Source organism: Cololabis saira, chromosome 21 (genome assembly GCF_033807715.1).
Source record: "Cololabis saira isolate AMF1-May2022 chromosome 21, fColSai1.1, whole genome shotgun sequence".
Lineage (NCBI taxonomy): Eukaryota > Metazoa > Chordata > Actinopteri > Beloniformes > Belonidae > Cololabis > Cololabis saira.
In genome coordinates this window covers 7,092,685-7,114,087 of record NC_084607.1, presented here as the reverse complement: position 1 = coordinate 7,114,087, position 21,403 = coordinate 7,092,685, and the positions used below count along the sequence as shown (strand labels likewise).

The 21,403-nt window shown below is 44.4% G+C and overlaps 1 protein-coding gene across 1 annotated transcript; it reads left to right on the top strand.

Moving 5' to 3' along the window:
• Positions 1-611: 611 nt before the first annotated feature.
• LOC133422674 (uncharacterized) lies at positions 612-12,491 on the top strand. Its single transcript, XM_061712696.1, has 4 exons — positions 612-677; positions 2,467-3,060; positions 3,149-3,268; positions 11,015-12,491. The coding sequence occupies exons 1-4, from the start codon at positions 664-666 to the stop codon at positions 12,051-12,053; spliced, it is 1,767 nt and encodes a 588-aa protein (XP_061568680.1). The 5' UTR covers positions 612-663; the 3' UTR covers positions 12,054-12,491.
• The last annotated feature ends 8,912 nt before the right edge of the window (positions 12,492-21,403 follow it).

The window sequence follows — 21,403 nt, the reverse complement described above, 5'->3', positions numbered from 1 at the left end:
TCTGGGTTTATCCAGCGGTCCCCCTAATGGTGTGAAATTAGGCGTGCCTTTTTAGGATGAAATCCCCTGTGCCCCTGATTGTAGTGTGCTGAGTGTTTGCTTCTATGCCCTTTTGAGTGGCACTGGTGTGTTTATCTGCATATGAAATTCCGGAGTGTGCTTATGACGGTTTATAGTGGTTCTGTGTGCAGTGACACAGGGGTAGCTGGTTACCTGAGGGGGCGGATTTGTTTAAGGGGGGTCTGTTCTAGTTCGGCCAGTCCTCTCCTCGGCCCACCATAAAACTGCTGTTGTCTTATGAACTGTACGTACCAAATAAAGTCTATAATTTGTCTATAACGTGGTTAAGGGTGTGTGTGTTCTCAGGTCTCCGACACCGGACCATACCAGTTAATAAAAGGGGGTGGCAGCAGCCTTTTCAGCCTGTTCAGTGTAACCTAATGTTTACCCTTAGATAAAAGGTTTATTACAGTATCATACACACTGTTGAAACAATATTTGTTTTGTCCTGGTGAAGTCAGATTGTATAACGATGTGGTGCTAGTAAAACGTTATTACAGCCTCTCTCCCCGAGATATGGTTATGTTGTTTCATTTCCGTGAAGCTCCTAACGAACCAGATCACCGACCTCGTTGCTCGTGGAGACTTGTGGAGAGGAGAGAGATGTCTGCCGCAAGGTAAAGTTTCATTGTCTGTTCAGAGACTGAAAAACAACAACATGGGACTGTTTATCACGTAAATATCTCACAGAGTGACTTAACTAAATAAACATCTGTAATCCAGGCTGCTTTTCACTTTTAGAAATGTTTAGACAGAGGCAACATTGGTGGTGTTTCCTCCACCAGCTGTTCCTTAAAGGTACAGGCGCACGTTTCTGGAGTTTCCCAGCTAAAAACATGTTTCTGGGCTTCTTTAAATTATTCCATTCATATCAGCATTTAAATAAGTGATCAAAGTTCTTCATTTATCAAGTTGTATTTAAATATTGGTCGAAACTATTGTAAAAGAAGTTTTACTTTGGTGACGTCTACTATAACTGCTGCAAAGATTAAAGCGACAACGCTCTACTGGGGGTTATTTTTATTTCAGATATTTAAATGGAGTAGTTGGCCCAAACATATCAATATATCTATATCAGACATCAGTGTGTGGATCTAGATGTGTGAAAGCGGAATCCTGTGGCATCAATATGAACCAAACTGTAAATAAAGAGGTTAAGAAACAGGTTGAAAACCTAAAGAGGTGAACCTGCCTTTCCTGTATAGGCTAGGCTTTACCCCAACACAACAGACCCCCATGACCCCGAATGGATGCAATCTTCTTATTCAATGATCAGTGTGCTGTTGGCAGTCTGTGGTGTATCTATTACATAATAATAACTAGACAATTTCCTCGCAGAAATTTCGAGAGTGCCACGGCTGGGTTCTGCCCATTTGCATTTGCATTTGCATTTGCATTTGCATATTTGCAAGCAATAAAGGTGAAGGACTCAAAAATAAGTCCGATATTATTATTATGTATAGTATATTATATTATTATTAGTATAGGTATCTGATAGGTGAATGGATGAATGAATGGGATGCCTGGGTCTGGGGCCCTCCGTTGTCGGGCCTGCACGGGTGTCGCCTTGTTGGGGGGTTCCCTCTCTCCGGGCCCGTCTCCGGTCCCCCCCGCTGCCTCTGCGGCGGGGCGCCCCTCTGGTCTTGGAGGGCCACTTTCGTGGGGGACGGGTGCGCCTGCCCGCGTCGGCGGCCGGGGCAGCTCTGTCTCTCCGGGCGGGCTGGCCCCCTGCCGGGTGGGGGTCGTTGGCCTGAAGGGTGAGGGCCTCCTGGCCGCGTGTCCGGCCCGGACCGGGTGGCCGGGGATTGCCTGGGTCGCGGTCCGCCGCCGCGGGATCCCTGGCTGCTTCTTCCCGCGCCGTGGGGGCCCCGCCCGCGGGCCCCCTCGGCCGCCGCCGGGGGGGGGGGGGGTGCCTTGCAGGCGGTGGGTTGCCTCCTCCTACTTCTCCCCTCTGTGGGGTTGCCGGTGGCCTGGGTTCCGGGCTCTTCCGTGTCGGCCTCTGGTCTCGCGGGTGGCGGGGTTGCTCCCCCCCCTCCCCCACTATAGATACACTTCAGGTGGAGCTTTGTTTGGTTTATCACACACACACACACACACACACACACACACACACACACACACACACACACACACACACACACACACACACACACATATAGTCACTTAGTCACATGCATTTACACGCACACACACACACACACACACACGCATGATCATATACATGAATGTGTGTAAGCAGCAAGATTTGAAAGTTAAACAGATTTCCGTGTGATGGTGGACAGATGCGTGTTCAGGAAGGTGATGACTTTTGGGAAGAAACTGTTTATGAGTCTGTTACTTGACCAACGATACAGAGAGAGACACGTCTATCCTGTTCATCCTAATTAGAAGCTGTTTGTTTTACAGCAATGAGCTGCAGGAGGCCTTGTGTCGTTACACCTCAGATACGTTCACCTACGTCCACACGGTGAGGGAGTTCTGTGGGAGGTTCTGTAAATGGACGCTCAGGAGGGAGACGGAGCTGCACATGATGATGGACATCAAAGACAGAGCTGATAAAATCAGCTTGGACCTGAGCCATTTCACACAGTCGGAGCACAAAGTAATGGCCTTCGTGGAGTACATGGGAAACAAGTTCACTCAGTTCAATGCTGACAGCAAGCGCAAGGAGCTGCAGAAGGAGCTGGCCGCAGTGTTGAAGGATGTCCTGGGAGGTCTGGAGAAGCTGAACTGCTTCCTGGACGCGGTGGAGAAGCTGGCCGTCACCTCTCTGCACGTGTTCACGGAGAACGACGTCTTGAACCTCCCTGAAGAAATCAGCCTGGATCACGTTCAGGCCGTCATCGCCGCTGCACGATGCATCTGTCCGCTGCTCCTGGAGTTCAAGAGAGACGCAAGCGTCTTCTTCCTCCCCAGACTTCAGAACGCCGACGTCATGGCCTACCAGCTGGACCGATACGTCCAGACCAGCAGGAACATCTGTGAGAAGATGGAGAAGAGGTAAACATCAAACAACATGCATTTCACAGAGATAATTCCTCTAATAAAGAATATTGTGTGAAGAGAAAAGTAACAACGTCTGTCTTAGCTGCTTCAGTGACTTCAGTCTGAAGACGGTCCAGGAGGTGGCGGTGGAGCTCAGACGGGGTCTGACTGAGAGGAACATACGGCAGATGCTTGATCACATCAATCAACTGGATCGCATCAGGTGAGATTTACCCCAAACATCAGGGGGTCATGAATCACATAACAATTCAACGTTTGAATTGATTTTCCTTTGAATGATCCGATAACGATTCATAAAATCCCCAAATCAGTCAAATCATCAAAACTTCCCTGACTTGTTTTGTACACTATACATGGCTTTTCTAATGATCAGAACCAAGTACCTCTCTCTCTCGATCGCTCCAAAAGCTAAAGAAACTCATTTTAAGATTTGAATTGATATTTAACCGTTCAATAGTTTTCTTAGACAAAGATTTAATATAGATTGTAAGAATTGGAAATTCTGTGACCCAGTTCTCTATCGTATCAAGACTATCTCTCCACTCCGTTACATATTTCATATGTACGGGATAAACCCCCCTGAATCCGTGTATCATTCGTTCTTTCCATTTTCAATTGGCAATCAAAAACCAAAACATGAAAAAGTGACTGGTTATTTTGTTTTTTGTTTTTTATTATAACACAAAAAACGTAGAAAAAACATCTGGTTTTTCATATTTAAATTTTAGGTAACAGGACTGAATTTGATTTTAATATTTAATTGGTCGGGTTTCCGTGACCCGGAAATGTTCTACATCCATGGTACGCGGCAGTTCGGGTAACCATGGCTACCATGGCGGCGCTGGAACAACAGATTAAGGATTATTTTTTAAAGATTGATTAAGGACTTGTTCCACAGCGGTTTGACGCATAAACACATTTCCTGCACGTTGCAGCAGATGGATCTCCTGCAAGGCTCAGAAATGAGCGTCAGAAGATTCTGTGCTCGGCATGATCTAAGGAGAAAAAGACGTATATCAGACGCAGAGCTGGAGAGCGCTTTGATTCAATCTATTTATGAGTTAAGTTTTTATTCAGATGTCCACAGTATATTGCAAATATTATATATTATATAGCAAACACTGACAGTAAATGTGTAATCCCGTGACAGACGGGACCATCATATGGCCGAAAGTTAATGACCGACTGTAGGAGCCATACATTGATTATTCATGTTTCATTGGTTTGATCTGGTTGCCACGGTGATGAAGGAAGTTTGGGTCATGTGGGTCCTAACAAAAAACTCTCAAGCGGCTCTTAAAAGTACAGGAAAGCCGCAAAACCGGCTATCTGTCTTCACTGGGGGTGCATGCTGGAGAAGGTCGGGTTGGAAGAACCTAAGAGAGCTACATAAGCCATACCATGAATTCCGGCGTCAGGTAAAGGTATCAGTAAAGACAGATACCCGGTCATGAACTTTCGGCCATATGATGGTCCCGTCTGTCACGGGATTACACATTTACTGTCAGTGTTTGCTAGGGGTGTAACAGTACACAAAAATCTCGGTTCGGTACATACCTCGGTTTGGAGGTCACGGTTCGGTTCATTTTCGGTACAGTAAGAAAACAAAATGCAAAATATAAACGTGCTAGTTGTTTATTACACACACATAAAGTAACATTGGCTCTACGTGTGCCGGCGCTAGGACCCCGCGGATGCATGGTGTGTCGTCGGGCAGTTTTTTCCTTCATGCTTCCCTGCAGCGTCACATGCAAACACAAACACACGTACCTGGCAGAAACATTTCTTTATATCATGTTGTCTGTCGCCCGCGATATTTTTTCTTTTTTTGGCCGGCGCCATAGTTGGCTGGCTACAAACTCTATACATCCCATAATGTATAATAATATGCCTGCGCTATCATCAGCGGTACTTGCATCGTTAAGGCTGATTTATGGTTCCGCGTTACACCAACGCAGATCCTACGGCGTAGGGTACGCAGCAAGCGGCCGTACGGTGCACGTCACCGCGTACCCTACGGCGTAGGCTCTACGTCGATTTAACGCCGAACCATAATTCAGGCTTTACTAGGCAACGAAGCAGGTTGACTCACGTTGCAGAACAGCGCTGCAGAGGCGCTCATAAACGTAAATGATCATTGTTTGGTTTTTTTTAGGCCTGGCCAGGCCCCGCCAGGCCTAAACAATGGTAGGGGAAACACTGGACTTGTCACAATTATGTGCTTAGCTCTTTAGTTCTTCATTAGTTAGTGCTTTTTTCTTTAATCTTAATACTTTCTCGGTGTGAGCGCAACTGGAGCAGCGCTCTGCTCCACAACGTGCAGTCCTCTACTTAATATGTCCGTGTGGAAACTCGTTCGGTACGCCTCCGTTCCGAACCGAACACGCTATACCGAACGGTTCAATACAAATACATGTACCGTTACACCCCTAGTGTTTGCTATATAATATATAATATTTGCAATATACTGTGGACATCTGAATAAAAACCTCATAAATAGATTGAATCAAAGCGCTCTCCAGCTCTGCGTCTGATATAAGTCTTTTTCTCCTCAGATCATGCCGAGCACAGAATCTTCTGACGCTCATTTCTGAGCATTGCAGGACACCCGTCTGCTGCAACGTGCAGGAAATGTGTTTGTGCGTCAAACCGCTGTGGAACAAGTCCTCAATCAATCTTTAAAAAATAATCCTTAATCTGTTGTTCCAGCGCCGCCATGGTAGCCATGGTTACCCCAACTGCCGCGTACCATGGATGTAGGACATTTCCGGGTCACGTAAACCCGACCAATTAAATATTAAAATCAAAATGGAAAGAACGAATGATACACGGATTCCCCTGCTGTCAAATTTCCGTGTATCATTCGTTCTTTCCATTTTCAATTGGCAATCAAAAATCAAAACATGAAAAAGTGACTGGTTATTTTGTTATTTGTTTTTTATTATAACACAAAAAACTGAAAAACGTCTGGTTTTTCATATTTCAATTTTAGGCACAGATCAAAAATACAAAATAGAAAAACAGGCCACAGGACTGAATTTGATTTTAATATTTAATTGGTCAGGTTTACGTGACCAGTCACTTTTTCATGTTTTTGTTTTTGATTGCCAATTGAAAATGGAAAGAACGAATGATACACAGATTGTCAAGGTACATGGACACAGCGGCTTGCCCGGTCACGCCCTCAGGTTTACCTATAAAGCACCTGTGCTGGCGTGTAATCAGTGATTGTTTGATCTCCACCTGAGTCAAGGTGCAGCGTGAGACGATCTGTGTTGCAGAAGTGTGTGTGTGTGTGTGTGTGTGTGTGTGTGTGTGTGTGTGTGTGTGTGTGTGTGTGTGTGTGTGTGTGTGTGTGTGTGTGTGTGTGTGTGTGTGTGTGTGTGTGTGTGCAGCGTGAATCCACTCTCCTACTGTAGCTCCCGTTTTCATGAGGTGACGCGCTCAGTGGGGCCCGCATGGTGTGCAGACTGTTTAAGCTGACAGCGGGTGGGAAGACGTGGCTCTCCAGTCGAGCCAGCATCTCTCTGCCTCCAGTAACAACGTGAGGTGGTTAGACGTCGGTGTGTCCTCAGAGTGATAGTCTGTGTTAAGCGAGGTCTGAAGCCACACAAGGGAGGGGGGAGTGTTCGAGGTCCTGACAGGGCACTCTGCCTCCCCCAATGCCTACAACAGTAGGCTGGCCTTGTGTTGACCTCCTTTCTCTCCCCCCTCTGGGATTGGAGGAGGAGGAAGGTGAGGTTGATATGGAGACCGTCTTCTCTGATGACGATGACTTGTCTTGTGGGCAAAGGGAGGTCGGCACAGGAGATGGAAGCTTTTTGGGCCCTCATTTCGATGAGGTTATTGGCAGGGCAGCCAGGGCTCTGGGTGTGGCCCCCCCTGACGACCTTATGGCCCACACCTGCGGGCCTGTGGGCCACTCCCTCAGGTGGATCCAGCTCTCTCTCCTCTCATTTCTCCCTCCGACTCCATTCTTGGCAAAGCCACCTGTCCCAGCAAGAATTGTAGAGTCATGGATGGCCTGCTTGCTAAGCTGCACAGAGCTATGGCTACTCAGACCCGTCTGGCGAATACGGGGACCATTATGTCCCTCTACCTTCGTGACCTGTCCAAGGAGGTGCAGGAGGGTCCTGGGGGTTGAGGGTCATTCCGGGTGAGCTTCGGACTGATTCCTCAGTCCTCTCTTCAATTATGAAGGAGCAGGCGGTGGCTATCGGCAGATCCTTAGCATCCTTTTAGGTTGCTAGATGCCACTTATGGCTGTCCTAGTCTCAGCTCCAGCAAAGTGATCAGGGCTGTTTGGTTAAGTTGCCGGTGGAACCTTCATCCATGTTTGGTTCAAATGCAGCTCTGTTGTTGTAGCAGGCACAGGACAATCGCCGCTGCGCACGAGAGGTGTTGGGCCTTTCCAGGCGCTCCAGGGAAGGCTTCAGGCGGGCAAGAACAGCCGTCCGTCTTCCAACACTAAAGGCCCTAACATGGGGACCAGGGGACCTCAGGCCCCAGCTGGAGGCTTTTCGTCGGCGTAACTCTCGCCATTGGGGGAAGAGAGCGGGGCCGGCTCAGGGGTCCTACAAGCGCCCACCCCCCTCCTGACAATTTCCAGACCTCGGCCTGCCAGCGGCCCCTGTTGGCGAGCCATTACAGGGACACGTGGTCAGCTTTGGGGGCAGACCCATGGGTTGTTTCCACCATGACCCATGGCTACCGCTTACAGTTTTCACACAGACCTCCTGTAGCGAGGTTGGCCACTTTCACTACTGTGACCAACCCTCAACATGCAGAGGTTCTGAGGGAGGAGTTGTCCTCCCTTTTGGAGAAACACGCCAGAAGGGAGGTGGAGTGCGGGGATCACCAGGCTGGGTTTTTCTCCCACTACTTCTTGGTCCCCAAGCGGGACGGGGGACTTCGTCCGATTCTGGACCTCAGGGGGTTCAACAAATCTATCTTTGCCCCCTGAGGTGCAGGATTTTGATTGATTCCCAGGGTACGGCAAGCCATTACCATGGGGGACTGGTTTGCCACTATAGACCTCAAGGATGCGTACTTCCAGATACCCATCTGGCAGGGGCACTGGCGTTTCCTGAGGTTTGGCTTCGAGGGCAGATGGTTCGAGTTTCCAGTCCTGCCTTTCAGCATATCCCTGGCTCCCCAGACATTTACCCGATGTATGGATGTGGTCCTCGGACCCATGAGGCTGCAGGGGCTCCGCATTCCTGAGTTATCTCGACAATTGGCTGGTCTGTGCGGCCTCGGAGGACCACGTGGCCCTGCTTCTGGAGCACATTCAAACCCTGGGTCTGCGCTTGAATTACAAGAAGAGCAAGTTCCTGCTTCCTGGATTGGCAGTGGAGGTCGTCACCCCCCCCCCCCCCCCAAAAAAAAAAAAAAAAAAAAAACACTGGGTTTGTATGTGTATATTTATGTATGTGTACGCATATGTGTGCGTATATATATGTATATATATTAAATATAGTAATAATGCACACATATACACTTTTGGTTTCTACCGTCATGGTATCAATCAATAATATGTGTGCAGACAAGGTGAAAAAAAAAAAAAAAAAAAAAAAAAGAAGAGCAAGCTCCAGCCTTCCCAGGTGACAACCTTCCTGGGCACGGTTCTGGACTCCAGGAGGGCGGTTATCATGCTGACTCTGGAGAGGCAGCAAGCCTTCACGGTCTGCCTCAGCCACTTTCAGCTGCACTCTCGGGTCAGCTGGGGGCTCTGCCTTCGTCTCATGGGCCTGATGGCAGCCATGGTGCAGGTTGTCCCTCTTGCCCTCCTGTATATGCAACCTGTCCAACGGTGCCTGCTGGGCTTGGGCCTGTGTCCACAGATGTCCTGCCAGATCACAGTTGTGGTTTCTCGGAGGCTCCACAAGTCCGTCTCCTGGTGGAGGGGTGGAGGGAGCCGCTGGAGCGGTCGCTGGATGTCCCAGCACATAAACGTCTTGGAGCTGACAGCTGTCCTTTTGGCACTCCGACAGTTCCTGCCAAGATTAAGAGGTCAACATGTCATCGTCAGGACCGACAGCACAGTAGCAGCGGCCTATATCAACAGACAGGGAGGTCTGGGCTCCCCCGTCCTATGCAAGCTGGCAACCACACTGTGGCAGTGGGCCCCCTCTTCTGTTTGCTCAGGGCTGTGCACGTGCCGGGACTGTTGAACACGGCAGCAGATCTCATGTCGAGAGGAGGGCTGACACCAGGGGAGTGGAGACTCCATCCTCAGGTGGTCGATCTGGCGTCGCTTCGGCCGGGCGGACGTCGACCTGTTTGCTTCCAGGGAGTCGACGCATTATCGCCTCTTCTTTTCCCTGAAGAACGATGATCCTCCCCTGTGGTAGGATGCGCTGGCGCACCCATGGCCTCTGGGTCTTCTCTATGCCTTCCCTCTGTTAACTCTTCTCCAGCCTCTCCTTCACAGGATTCAGGTGGAAGGGTTGAGGCTGATTCTGGTGGCTCCTCTTTGGCCCCACATGCTGTGGTTTTTGGCAATTCCACCTCTCCTGGACGGCACACCATGGGTTCTCCCGCTTCGGCGGGACCTGCTGTCCCAGGCGAGCGAAGCCCTGTTCCACCCCTCTCCGGGCTCCTGGCTTTAGGCTTGCCGGAGTCTGTAGTGAAGACTGTGCAAGCAGCCTGGGCACCTTCCACTAGGGCTCTCTACTAATACCATTGGGGGGTATTTACCACTTGGTGTGGGGCTCACCAGATGGGTCCCTATTCAGCCCCTGCCCGGGGCATCCTGTCATTCTTGCAGTCTCAATTAGAGGCTGGGAAGTCTGCCCTCACCCTGCGAGGTATGGTGGCAGCTGTGAAGGCAGTTTGTGTCGGTGAGCATGCATTGTCTCCTGATGACTGCTCCTTGATTTCCCGGTTCCTTAAGGGTGCCCAGAGGCTTGCAGTTCGTAGGACTGGACCTTCAGTCTCTCCTTGGGACTTGGATATCGCCCTGAGCGGCCGCTCCGTTCTTGACTTTTTGTTTGGTTTCTTTTGGTCAGTCTTGCGGCTTGCGGACTGTCCTGAGCGGCCCGTCTGCCTCTCAGGCTTGGCCTTTGCGTCTTGCGGGGCCTTGTCCTGATTGGTATATAAATAGTGTACATTTGTAAATAGTTCGTTTGTCTCTTTTTGGTGTACTGAGCTTGTGGGCTGCACCGTCTCCTCACGGGGTGTCTTAAAGAGTTCCCCGTACATATGAAATATGTAACGGAGTGGAGAGATAGTCTCGATACGATAGAGAACGTTTGGTTACTTTGTAACCTTGGTTCTCTGAGTGAAGAGACTTTCTTTCCAGATTTCAGGCCGCTCTGAGACATGTTTCGATCAAACTATCATTGATTACACGCCAGCACAGGTGCTTTATAGGTAAACCTGAGGGCGTGACTGCGCAAGCCAGTGTGTCTTAAAGAAGTATCCACGTACCTTAACAGCAGGGGGGTTAATTCCCGTACACATGTAATATGTAACAGAGTGGAGAGATAGTCTCTTCATTCAGAGAACCAAGGTTACAAAGTAACCAAAAGATATTGAAACTATTGAACATGTTTCTTTGATTGTCATTATATTTTTTTGGGGATGTTTTCAAACCTGGACCTCAGAGAAAGACACTGGAGCACAAATCTTAAACGTCCAAACTATTAACATAGGGGTTTTTGTTGCAGGAAAATTATATATATATATAGTTATATAATACTTTAATTCTTTTAGCTAATAATTTAATCCACAGACATTTTACAATAGCACTGCACTGTTTTAATTTTTTTCAAAAAATGTACTTTCAAAAAATCCTTAAAACATATAAAAACTAAACAAGCCATAATTTTAATCCTTAGCTAGATCTTTGCCAATCCTCCATGATGCTGTACCCTTTAATCTTACCAACACTGATGTTCATATATACATATCACTTACACCTCCGTTTTAAATGTTACTTTCCCAGGATGGACACACACTTCCGGATGGTGTTCTTGTTCCAGGAGGACTCGTATCACGGTTTCATGAAAGAGTTCAGCGAGCGCCGGCCCAGGATGCTGCAGTCGCTGACCGAGCTGGAGGGAAACGCGGTTCAGTTGGACCGGATGAGTAAAGGAGCGAAGATCTCCAGCGTGGCGGGCAGCTCGGTGGGTGTGGTCGGGGGCGTGCTGTACATCGTCGGTCTGGCGCTGGTCCCTGTCACGATGGGAGTGTCTCTCGCTCTGACCATGACCGGCATCGGCTTGGGGGTCACCAGCGGGGTCAACAGCATCGTCACGACCGCCACCGAAGTGGGAGTTAACCGCACGCAGCAGAAGAAAGCCGGGGAAGTCCTCCAAAGCTTCATGGAGGATGTGACGAAACTCCAGGACTCCCTGGAGGAGGTGACTAGACAAACCATCTCCAAAATGGAGGCAAGCGAGTTAGATCTGGCTCTGGGCGTGGGAAAGGCGCTCTTTAAGTTTGGTACCGTTGGCAATGGCATCGATTCCTTCGTAGGCAGGTGCTCGGCTGTCAAGGTGTTGAAGAGTGATGATCTGATCTCCGGTGCTGGTAAAGTTCTGGCTCAGGAGGGTAAAGCTCTACGTAACGTCCCGCGGGTGGCCTCGGAAATCCCGGACGTTGGTCAGGCAGCCGCTAAAGGGTCTCTGGCCATGTCTCAGTCGGCCAGAGCCGGCTTCATCGCGGCCAGTGCCCTCTTCATCGGGATGGACATCTTCTTCATTTGCAAGGACAGCATTGGCCTGGCCAAAGGCAGCGAGACCGAGGTGTCGCAGTTCATCAGGGCCCGAGCCGCTCTCTGGAGCTCAGAGATGAGCTCGTGGAAGAAGATCCACGACTCCCTGCATGAAGGGCTGCTGACGTCGGGGAAGAAGGAGGCGGTCCTGGAGACGCCGTTTTATCGGGATGCTGAGCCAGAGGACCAGAGAGAGACGGAGGGGGGACGTCAGACTCGGGAGGTGGAGAAAAAACAGATGGACAAAAAGTCATGTGTCGTACAGTAAAAACCCATCAGGCGGGCGATGCAACTCTTCCTGACACGATTAGATCAGATATTGTGTTGATGAAACACAACTAAAAGTTGACTTTTCACTGCTTTAAATTTCAACATTTTTTAAATTCAGCTTTTAAAATCAGGAGCTTTAACTTTCAGCTGATGTTTTATAAACAATGAACACTTAACATTTCTAATGTTTCATCACAGATTTCAATGAAAAATACAATTAAACAAGAATATAACTTCTGTTTTATTTAATTATTTTAATTATGTGAGTTTTGACAGTGTTCCTGACTGAATTTCCCATCATGCACTAATTATTTTAGCACATCATCATAGACGTGTGCTGGTATCACATGACTACATCCTTGATTCTGCTGCATATTTATGGCTTTTCATGTAGTTTTGATTGTATAAATAAATTAAGTTTTTTCTTTGGTCTTCACGGCTGCTGCATCCATGGATCGATGACGGTTTGTCTCATCTGAACAAGTGATGAAAATCTCCATTTGAGGCCAGATTGTTAAAATTCTGATAAAATATTAACAGTATATGACGGAGCACAGCTGAGTTTTATGAAAAACTACGTACCTGGTGGGAAAGACAGTAACTGCTGCGTTTTTCAGCACGTGGACTCCACTTGATCACAAACTGCTGTACCAGAACAGGTCCAGTCAGGGTCACATGACTTATATAATATACATACATAAAGAAGGTGGTACAAAACACAGAAACTGGGGTCTAATTTTTATTTATTTTTATTTTTCATTTTGCTTGTTGCCATTAATCTGCTCGATATATTCCTATATAATCTCACACTTTCACTTCCTGTACTGCTGGCAAAACCTCTGAACCTTTAGTTTATGACCCAACCCTTTACAGAGAATGAAAACTGATTCAATCACAAGAAATCTGACGTCAATATAAGTTATTGCATTTCCAGGTTGACGCCCGTGCACTGCCCGGGGCAGTTTTCCACCGTGGGAAGACTGAGGAGGGGTTGCCAAAGCAATTAAAAATAATACATTCATAATTAATGCTTCCCCTTTTCGTCTGTGAGTTGTTGCTGCCAGTTTTAGAGCGTTAATGTGTGATTTAATAATAGTTAAGCTTCAATTTATTTAAAGAAAAACTGAGGTCCTCTGCTGAGGATCTCAGTTAGCCTGGCCAGCTGTCCTTATTCTCTTCCTTTTCAATAAAAAAATAAATAAAAAAGGATCTGGCTCCCCTGGATTTGACTTTGCTGTATTATGATATGGTTAAAGGGCTCTAATTAGACTCTCAAAAGTAATACCATAGACCCAGATTTTAGGCCATCAAGTCAAACTAAAACTAATATTGGATGTTAAGGAGTAAGACTGTAAGACTGTTTCCCAGGAAATACTGACTTCTGGCTGTAAAAGACTGACAGCAGTGTTTGAAGGCGGTCAAAGGTTGCTCTTTATCAACAGAGACAGGACAAGTTCAAATATTACCTGAAGTGAGCATGTTTATGAACACCTCACACAAACTCCATCAAAAGGGTTATAAAAACATATTTACTTATTATTTCATTTTATAATAAAAATAATAATAAATATATTTATGTAATATAAATATTATATATTTTATAATATAAAAATATAAAAACCCGGGCAGCACGGTGGCTTAGTGGTTAGCACTGGTCCCCGGTAGCAGGGTCTTTCTGTGTGGAGTTTGCATGTTCTCCCCGTGCTTGCGTGGGTTTCCTCCGGTTATTCCGGTTTTATCCCACAGTCCAAAAACATCCATGCTAGGTTAATTGGTGATTCTAAATTGCCCATAGGTGTGAGTGTTAGTTAGTTTGTTAATATTTATTTCGGGCAATCACAAACATAAAAATCAACAACAAGATAACACAGGTTTTTCCCTGGTCAACATTGTGATTATTTTGACCGAAAAGGTCTGGGCTTGAAGCATAAAGCTTATCTTGCCCACCTTTTAACAGAATAGACTATACACAAAGAACAAATGAAGTATCATAAGCCTACACAAAATAATAATAATATTAATAATAATAATAATAATAATAATAATAACAATAATGACGATGATGATAATAATAATAGTAATATTAATAGCAATAATAAAGAGAATAAGAATAATGATAGCTCTGAAAACAGAAAGTGAAAAGATGCTAAGGAAACCGACAAAACCAATTTAAGTTGTCATTTTATCTCATGCATGTGTGCATTCTTCTTTGTTTGCTTATTGTGTTCCTATATATGTGTCCATTACCTTTGCTTTGAATAATATCTTGTATGCTTTTATTGAGTTTGCTAGTTTAAGGTCGTTGTTAAATGAGTTCCACAGTTTTACTCCTAAAACGGATATACATCTGCCCTTTGTGTTTGTTCTTATTGCAGTTGTGTCAAACATTGCTGTTCCCCTGAGGTCGTGTTTGCCCTCTCTTGACTTGAACAGTTCCTGCATGCAGCCTGGAAGTAAATTGTTATAAGCTTTGTATATTATTACAGTGTTGTTCAGATTAACTATGTCTTGCAATTTAAGTGTATTGTTTTGAATGAAGAGTGGGTTTGTTGATGCAAGATAATCAGCCAAGTTTACAATTCTAATTGCTTTTTTTTTGTAAAATATAAATGGGTTGGACTATTGATTTGTACGTATTCCCCCACACTTCCACACAATAAGTCAGGTATGGGAGTAGTAGGGATCTGTATAGTGTTTGTAATTATCTTTTATTTATAATACCTTTCATTTTATATAATATAGCTATTGTTTTAGATCATTTTCTTTTTAAGGTATTAATATATGGCTTCCATATGAGTTTTTCATCAATAGTTATTCCTAAAAATTTAGTAGTGTTTGTTTCTGTGTGTTCTAGTTTTATTAATTATTAGTTGTTATTAATGATTAGGTTTATTGGAACATTTATCATTTTGTTGCCAAAAACAATGATTTTGGTTTTACTGATATTTAATGATAACATTTATTTTAAACCATTTATTCATTATGTTGAGGTCCTTCTGTACTACATGCAGGAGCTGCTCCAGATCTGTACCAGATGAGTACAGGCTTGTGTCGTCTGCAAATAAGACACACTGCATGTTTTGTAGGGCTTTACATATATTGTTTATATATAGGATAAATAATTTTGGCCCTAGTACAGAGCCTTGAGGAACTCCAAAAGTTATTTCTAAGTGTTCCGACTCGACTCCGTTTAGGCTAACAAATTGCGTTCTTTTATCTAGATAGCTTTCCAGCCAAGAGAGGGCAATACCCTTGATTCCATATCGATATATTTTTTTCAATAGTATTTTATGATCTATTGTATCAAATGCTTTTTTTTAGGTCAATGAAGACCCCCACAGTGTATTTGATGTGTATGATTGGTTAGAAGTAGGAAACACTTGTGGTTTTTGCTAAAAATAATAATTTCACATCACTTACGTGCAGGGGCGTCGCCAGGTGTAATCCCTTATGGGTTCTGAGCCCAAAGGGGCCCCCGCTAGCGGAGGCCTAAACTGAATTTTAGGCCTAAAATTTTTGGGATCTTACGGGTCGGATCGGTTAACTTTGCATGACTTTAAGTCGTTTAGAAACAGATTGACAGCCACAAGCAGCTTCAATGATTATAACAAAAAAGACCATTCCAGATCAGCAGATGAATGCATAGCACAGGATAATAATAACTGCAGGGTGGTGAATAGTGCAACAGGGCAAAGCTCTGTGTATTCCCCTATTCAATTTTAGACAATATAAGGAGTAAAAACTGAATGAGAAACGAGAAAGCCAAAGAAAGTGTCATGACAACAATTATAATTATTATCCTCCTCATTTTATTGCTGCATTCAGCAAAATACCAATGACCTCCAAGTTCCAACTCACTGCATCATATAGGGCTAAACAAACATCCATCTCAGACTGGTATTTTATACAAAATGGCAAAATAAATAAATACAATAAATAAGAAAAAACACATGACTGACCAACATAGCAGCATATAAATAAAATTCACATTAAACATTCCCAACTCAGTCCCAATACAAAGACATACTCAATAAAATTACAATAAAAGAACTTAAGGTGCCATTACAATGGCTTTTTCTATCTTTTCGTTTCTGTGCTCCTTTTTGTTTTTTTTTAGCCTCCGCCAGTGGCAGAGCGTGGGTTTCAGCACAGAGGGGGCGGAGCATTCTCAATGGGCCCTTATGATAATTATTTTACTATTCAACAACTTAAAGATAACGGACACCTCATCTTACCCAGCAAACAACACAAATGCTCACGTTTACTGAGCCAAGCAAGCCTAGGTGCCTCAGAAAGCCACAAACCAGTTCACACACACACACACACGCCACGCAGCCTGACAGCCGTCAATCTGAGAGCTGTCCTTGGTGCTGGTGTGACGGTGACTCACAGGGTCTGAGCCAAAACCATCTTTAATATAACTTAAAACATAAAATGTAAACTACAATTACACAATCTATTCAGATAGAATATAGACACAATTGTCTATAAGGCCATTAATGAGATCTATAAATAGAAAATAGACACGGCGGTCTAAACACAACAAAACGCATAGCCTATTAAAAATGTATCAACTGCACACAATATGCATTCAAATAGAAAATAGACTCGGCGGTCTATTACAGTTGACAACAACACAAGGTACATTAAGGTGGTCAAGGCAATAACAACATTCTGATCATTATTTATGTGCTCACCGATTGCTGTCTCTGCGCTTGTTTGCCGGTGCACCAATTCACAGACTCCGAACTCCAGAACATCATCCTCGGTTCGAACAATATATTCCAAGTAACGTTGAAAACAATGTAACGGCCGCTACAGCTAACACTAGCCTCCTCATCAGCCACCGGCGCCGCTGCAAAATATGAGGAGAGTGGCGGACTGTCTGCCGCTCACCTCACACCTCCGCCGCGGACAGGAAGCAACTAGCCTCTCCTTTCTCTCTTTTACCTTTCTTTTTAACGATCCAGACTGGTGCTTTTTCTTCTCCATTTTTCCTCTTTCAAAGTTCCCTCCAAAATGCCGCAGTCTCACATACAAGACGAGTTAGTTCAAATGTAAAAAAACGAAACAAGTTAAGTTCCAGCCAATCAGGTTGGCTCACAGCCCTGATGCGTTCAGGACAGTTGTAAAGTAAGAATTAACCTACACTGGCCGCACAATGCACATTTTATCGTTATTATAACCTACAAATTTTACGATTATATATGAACGTATCACACAAAACGGGGCCCTCTCATTGGGCCCCCCTGAACGTGTGGGCCCTGGGGCGACCGCCCCCTTGCCCCCCCCTCTGGCTCCGCTATAGGCCTCAGCTGCAGGCACAGAGAGCACGTAATGCCAAAATAAAAGCCTCGAGCGAGTCGAGCCTCGTCGTGAGGGGAGGCGGCGGCCCCTTAGGGCAGAGGGGGGCTCTCTACTTTGAAATGTTGTTGACATTGGGTTTTTATAAACCGGAAACCCGCGCCAGCGTCGCTAGTGCTTACGTGTCATCATGGCGACAGCAAACAACATGGTTAAATACTCAAATTTACGTTAAATACTAGAAAACACGGTTAAATACTCGCCGTAAAAATACTGTTAAAAATCATCAAAACACCATTAAAACACTGTTAAAACAGCATTAAAAACATGCTTTTACAAACTGACAGTAACAAACAGTAATTTCTTTGTGTTTTTTGCAGTTTGAGAATTTTCTTCTGTGGATTGATTTTTGTTGATACTTTGCATCAACAGATTGTTTTATTTTGAACTGGTCTCTGGTCCTGCATTTGGGTCCAGATCTTAGTTCTGCCGTGACATGTATTTACCAAATAAAGTCTATATTTTGTCTATAACGTGGTTAAGGGTGTGTGTGTTCTCAGGTCTCCGATACCGGACCATACCGGTTAAAGGGGGTGGCAGCAGCCTTTTCAGCCTGCTCAGTGTGACCTAATGTTTACCCTTAGATAAACGGTTTATTACAGTATCATACACACTGTTGAAACAATATTTGTTTGTCCTGGTGAAGTCACATTGTATAACGATGTGGCGCTAGTAAAACGTTATTACAGCCTTTCTCCCCGAGTTATGGTTATATTGTTTCCTTTCCGTGAAGCTCCTAACGAAGCAGATCACCAACCTCGTTACTTGTGAAGACTTGTGAAGAAAGAGGAGAGAGATGTCTGAAGCAAGGTAAAGTTTTATTGTCTGTTCTGATACTGAAAAACAACAACATGGGACTGTTTATAACGTAAATATCTCACAGAGGGACTTAACTAAATAAACATCTGTAATCCAGGCTGCTTTTCACTTTTAGAAATGTTTAGACAGAGGCAACATTGGTGGTGTTTCCTCCACCAGCTGTTCCTTAAAGGCACATTTCTGGAGTTTCCCAGCTAAAAACATGTTTCTGGGCTTCTTTAAATTATTCAATTCATATTGGCATTTAAATAAGTGCTCAAAGTTCTTCATTTATCAGGTTGTATTTAAATATTGGTCGAAATGGTCGTAAAAGAAGTTTTACTTTGGTGACGTCTGCTATAACTGCTGCCGAGATTAAAGTGACGACTCTCTACTGGGGTTTTTTTTTAATTTCAGATATTTAAATGGAGTAGTTGGCCCAAACATATCAATATATGTATATCAGAAATCAGTGTGTGGATCTAGATGTGTGAAAGCGGAATCCTGTGGCATCAATATGAACCAAACTGTAAATAAAGAGGTTAAGAAACAGGTTGTGGCCCTGCAGGGATTGAAAACCTAAAGAGGTGAACCTGCCTTTCCTGTATAGGCTAGGCTTTACCCCAACACAGCAGACCCCCATGACCCCGAATGGATGCAATCTTCTTATTCAATAAGTAGTGTGCTATTGGCAGTCTGTGACGTATCTATAACATTATAATAATATTAATAATAATAATTAAAGCTGCAAGCAGCGATGAACGAGCCCTCGCACCCTTGTGCACGTTCAGGCGTACTGCAGTGGAAGTGCTTGTATGACTTGCATGTAGATTCTTCAGGCCTGGACATTTAGCGGATGACACCAGCCACGACTATATCAAACCATTCAAAAGTTATGGCAGAGAATAGGGACTATCAGATATCGACCAATCAGAAGAAGGGGCGGGGCTAATTTGCACCAATTATGTTCAATGACTCAAAACCATGTCCGATGACACCACCCACAAGTTATGTCAAACCATTCAAAAGTTATTGCAGAAAATAGGAACTATCACATATCGACCAATCAGAAGAAGGGGCGGGGCTAATTTGCAATTATGTTCAAGGACTCAAAACCGAGTTCAATGACACCACCTATGACTGTTTATATCAAACCATTCAAAAGTTATGGCAAAAAGTAGGAACTATCAAATATGGACTATGGAATATGGAATATCAGATGAAAGGGTGGGTGCGCTTTTTGGCGACTATCGTCGCCACGGTAAGGCAAGGCAAGGCAAGTTTATTTATATAGCACAATTCAACACAAGGTGATTCAAAGAGCTTTACGTTGACATTAAAAGCGGCAAGACATAATTAGACAGTAAATAACAAATAAGATTGAATAAAATTATGAATAAGATGATAAGAAAAGAAGTAAAATAATAAAAAGCACAAGCTGTTAAAAATAAGGGCAGTAGAGTCCAGCAGGTAAGTATTTAATTTAGGAGTACGCTTGAGTAAACAGTAATGTTTTTAGGCCGGATTTGGAGGAGCTGACAGTTGGAGCAGACCTCATGTCTATAGGAAGTTTGTTCCACCAGTGAGGAGCAGAATAACTGAACGCTGTCTCACCTTGCTTGGTTCTGGGTCTTGGGACACACAACAAACCAGATCCAGATGAACCTCAGGGGTCTGGGAGCTTCATAGGGAACTAACAGATCAACCATGTATTTTGGTCCAAGACCATTCAGGTCTTTGTAGACCAGCAGTAAGATTTTAAACTCTATCCTTTGACTAACTGGAAGCCAGTGTAGCGTTTTCATGACCGGTGTAATATGGTCCAGTTTCCTGGTGTAATGTGGTCCAGTTTCCTGGTGTTTGTAAGGACTCTGGCGGCAGCGTTCTGGATCAGCTGCAGCTGCCTGATAGATTTCTTGTTAAGACCTGTAAAGATGCCATTGCAATAATCCAACCTACTGTAAATGAATGCATGAATAAGTTTTTCCATGTCTTGTTTAGACAGAATCCCCTTAATTCTAGCAATGTTTTTCAGGTGGTAATGGGCAGATTTAGTGATAAACTTTAGATGGCTGTTGAAGTTCAGGTCTGAGTCAATAATTACACCCAGGTTTCTGGGTGAGAAAAGCTTTTGACTGAGAAAAGTAATGCGCATCGTCGCAGGATCTTGGCGCACATTTTGATGTATAACACATCTGGGTGACATTACGGTTTGGGCCACATAAACGGTCAAAGAAATTGCATAAATTGCGCCAAAATTACACAATTAATTCAAAATGGCCGACTTCCTGTTCGGTTTCGGCCATGGCGAGATTTGGGTCGATTGCTGCTCATGTTTTGGTCGGCTCCGTGTTGGTTTCGTGTTTCGTTTGTGGTTTTTGTTGCAGATTTCCAGTGCTCGACGTGTGCCTCCGTGTGTTCTTGCTTCCTGGTTTAGCAGCGGATGTCACCCCCCCCCCCCCCCCCCAAAAAAAAAACCCACTGGGTTTTTATGTGTATAAATATGTATGTGTATGCGTATATATGTATATATATTAAATATAGTAACAATGCACATGTATATGCCTTAAGTTTTTACCAGCATGGTATTAAACATTAATATGTGTGCAGACAAGGTAAAAAATAAAAAAAAAGTTGCAACATATATGTATGTAGACACAATAAAATTACAGGTGCTTTATCGAAGTTGCTGCCTTATATAGATAAAGTGCAGAGAAAAATAAAAAATAAGTAAAATATAAATATAAATATGTAATAATAAAAAAATTTAAAAAGATTAATAAAACGAAGAGATGCTAAAGGAAACAATGCTGCACAAATTTTGCAATAGTTATTGCACATGACTCGACATGCTGATGCATGAAGGCGGTAGGAGGTTGTAAAGAATTTATATGCAGAGTTCTATTTCGTCCCTTAATGACTGCCAGGCGCTGCTGTAAGCACTGGATATCTCCGCTCGCGCATGCGCATGTTGAGTACAAATAACAACAATGTCACGTCACCCGTGACCCCTGCATGCTTATCTTATCTTATCTTATCTTATCTTATCTTATCTTATCTTATCTTATCTTATCTTATCTTATCTTATCTCAGCCTCCGATGTAGGACGGGGCCTGACCATGCAGAGATCTGAATGTCAGCAGCAAGATTTTAAAGTTAAAAATATTTCAGTGTGATGGTGGACAG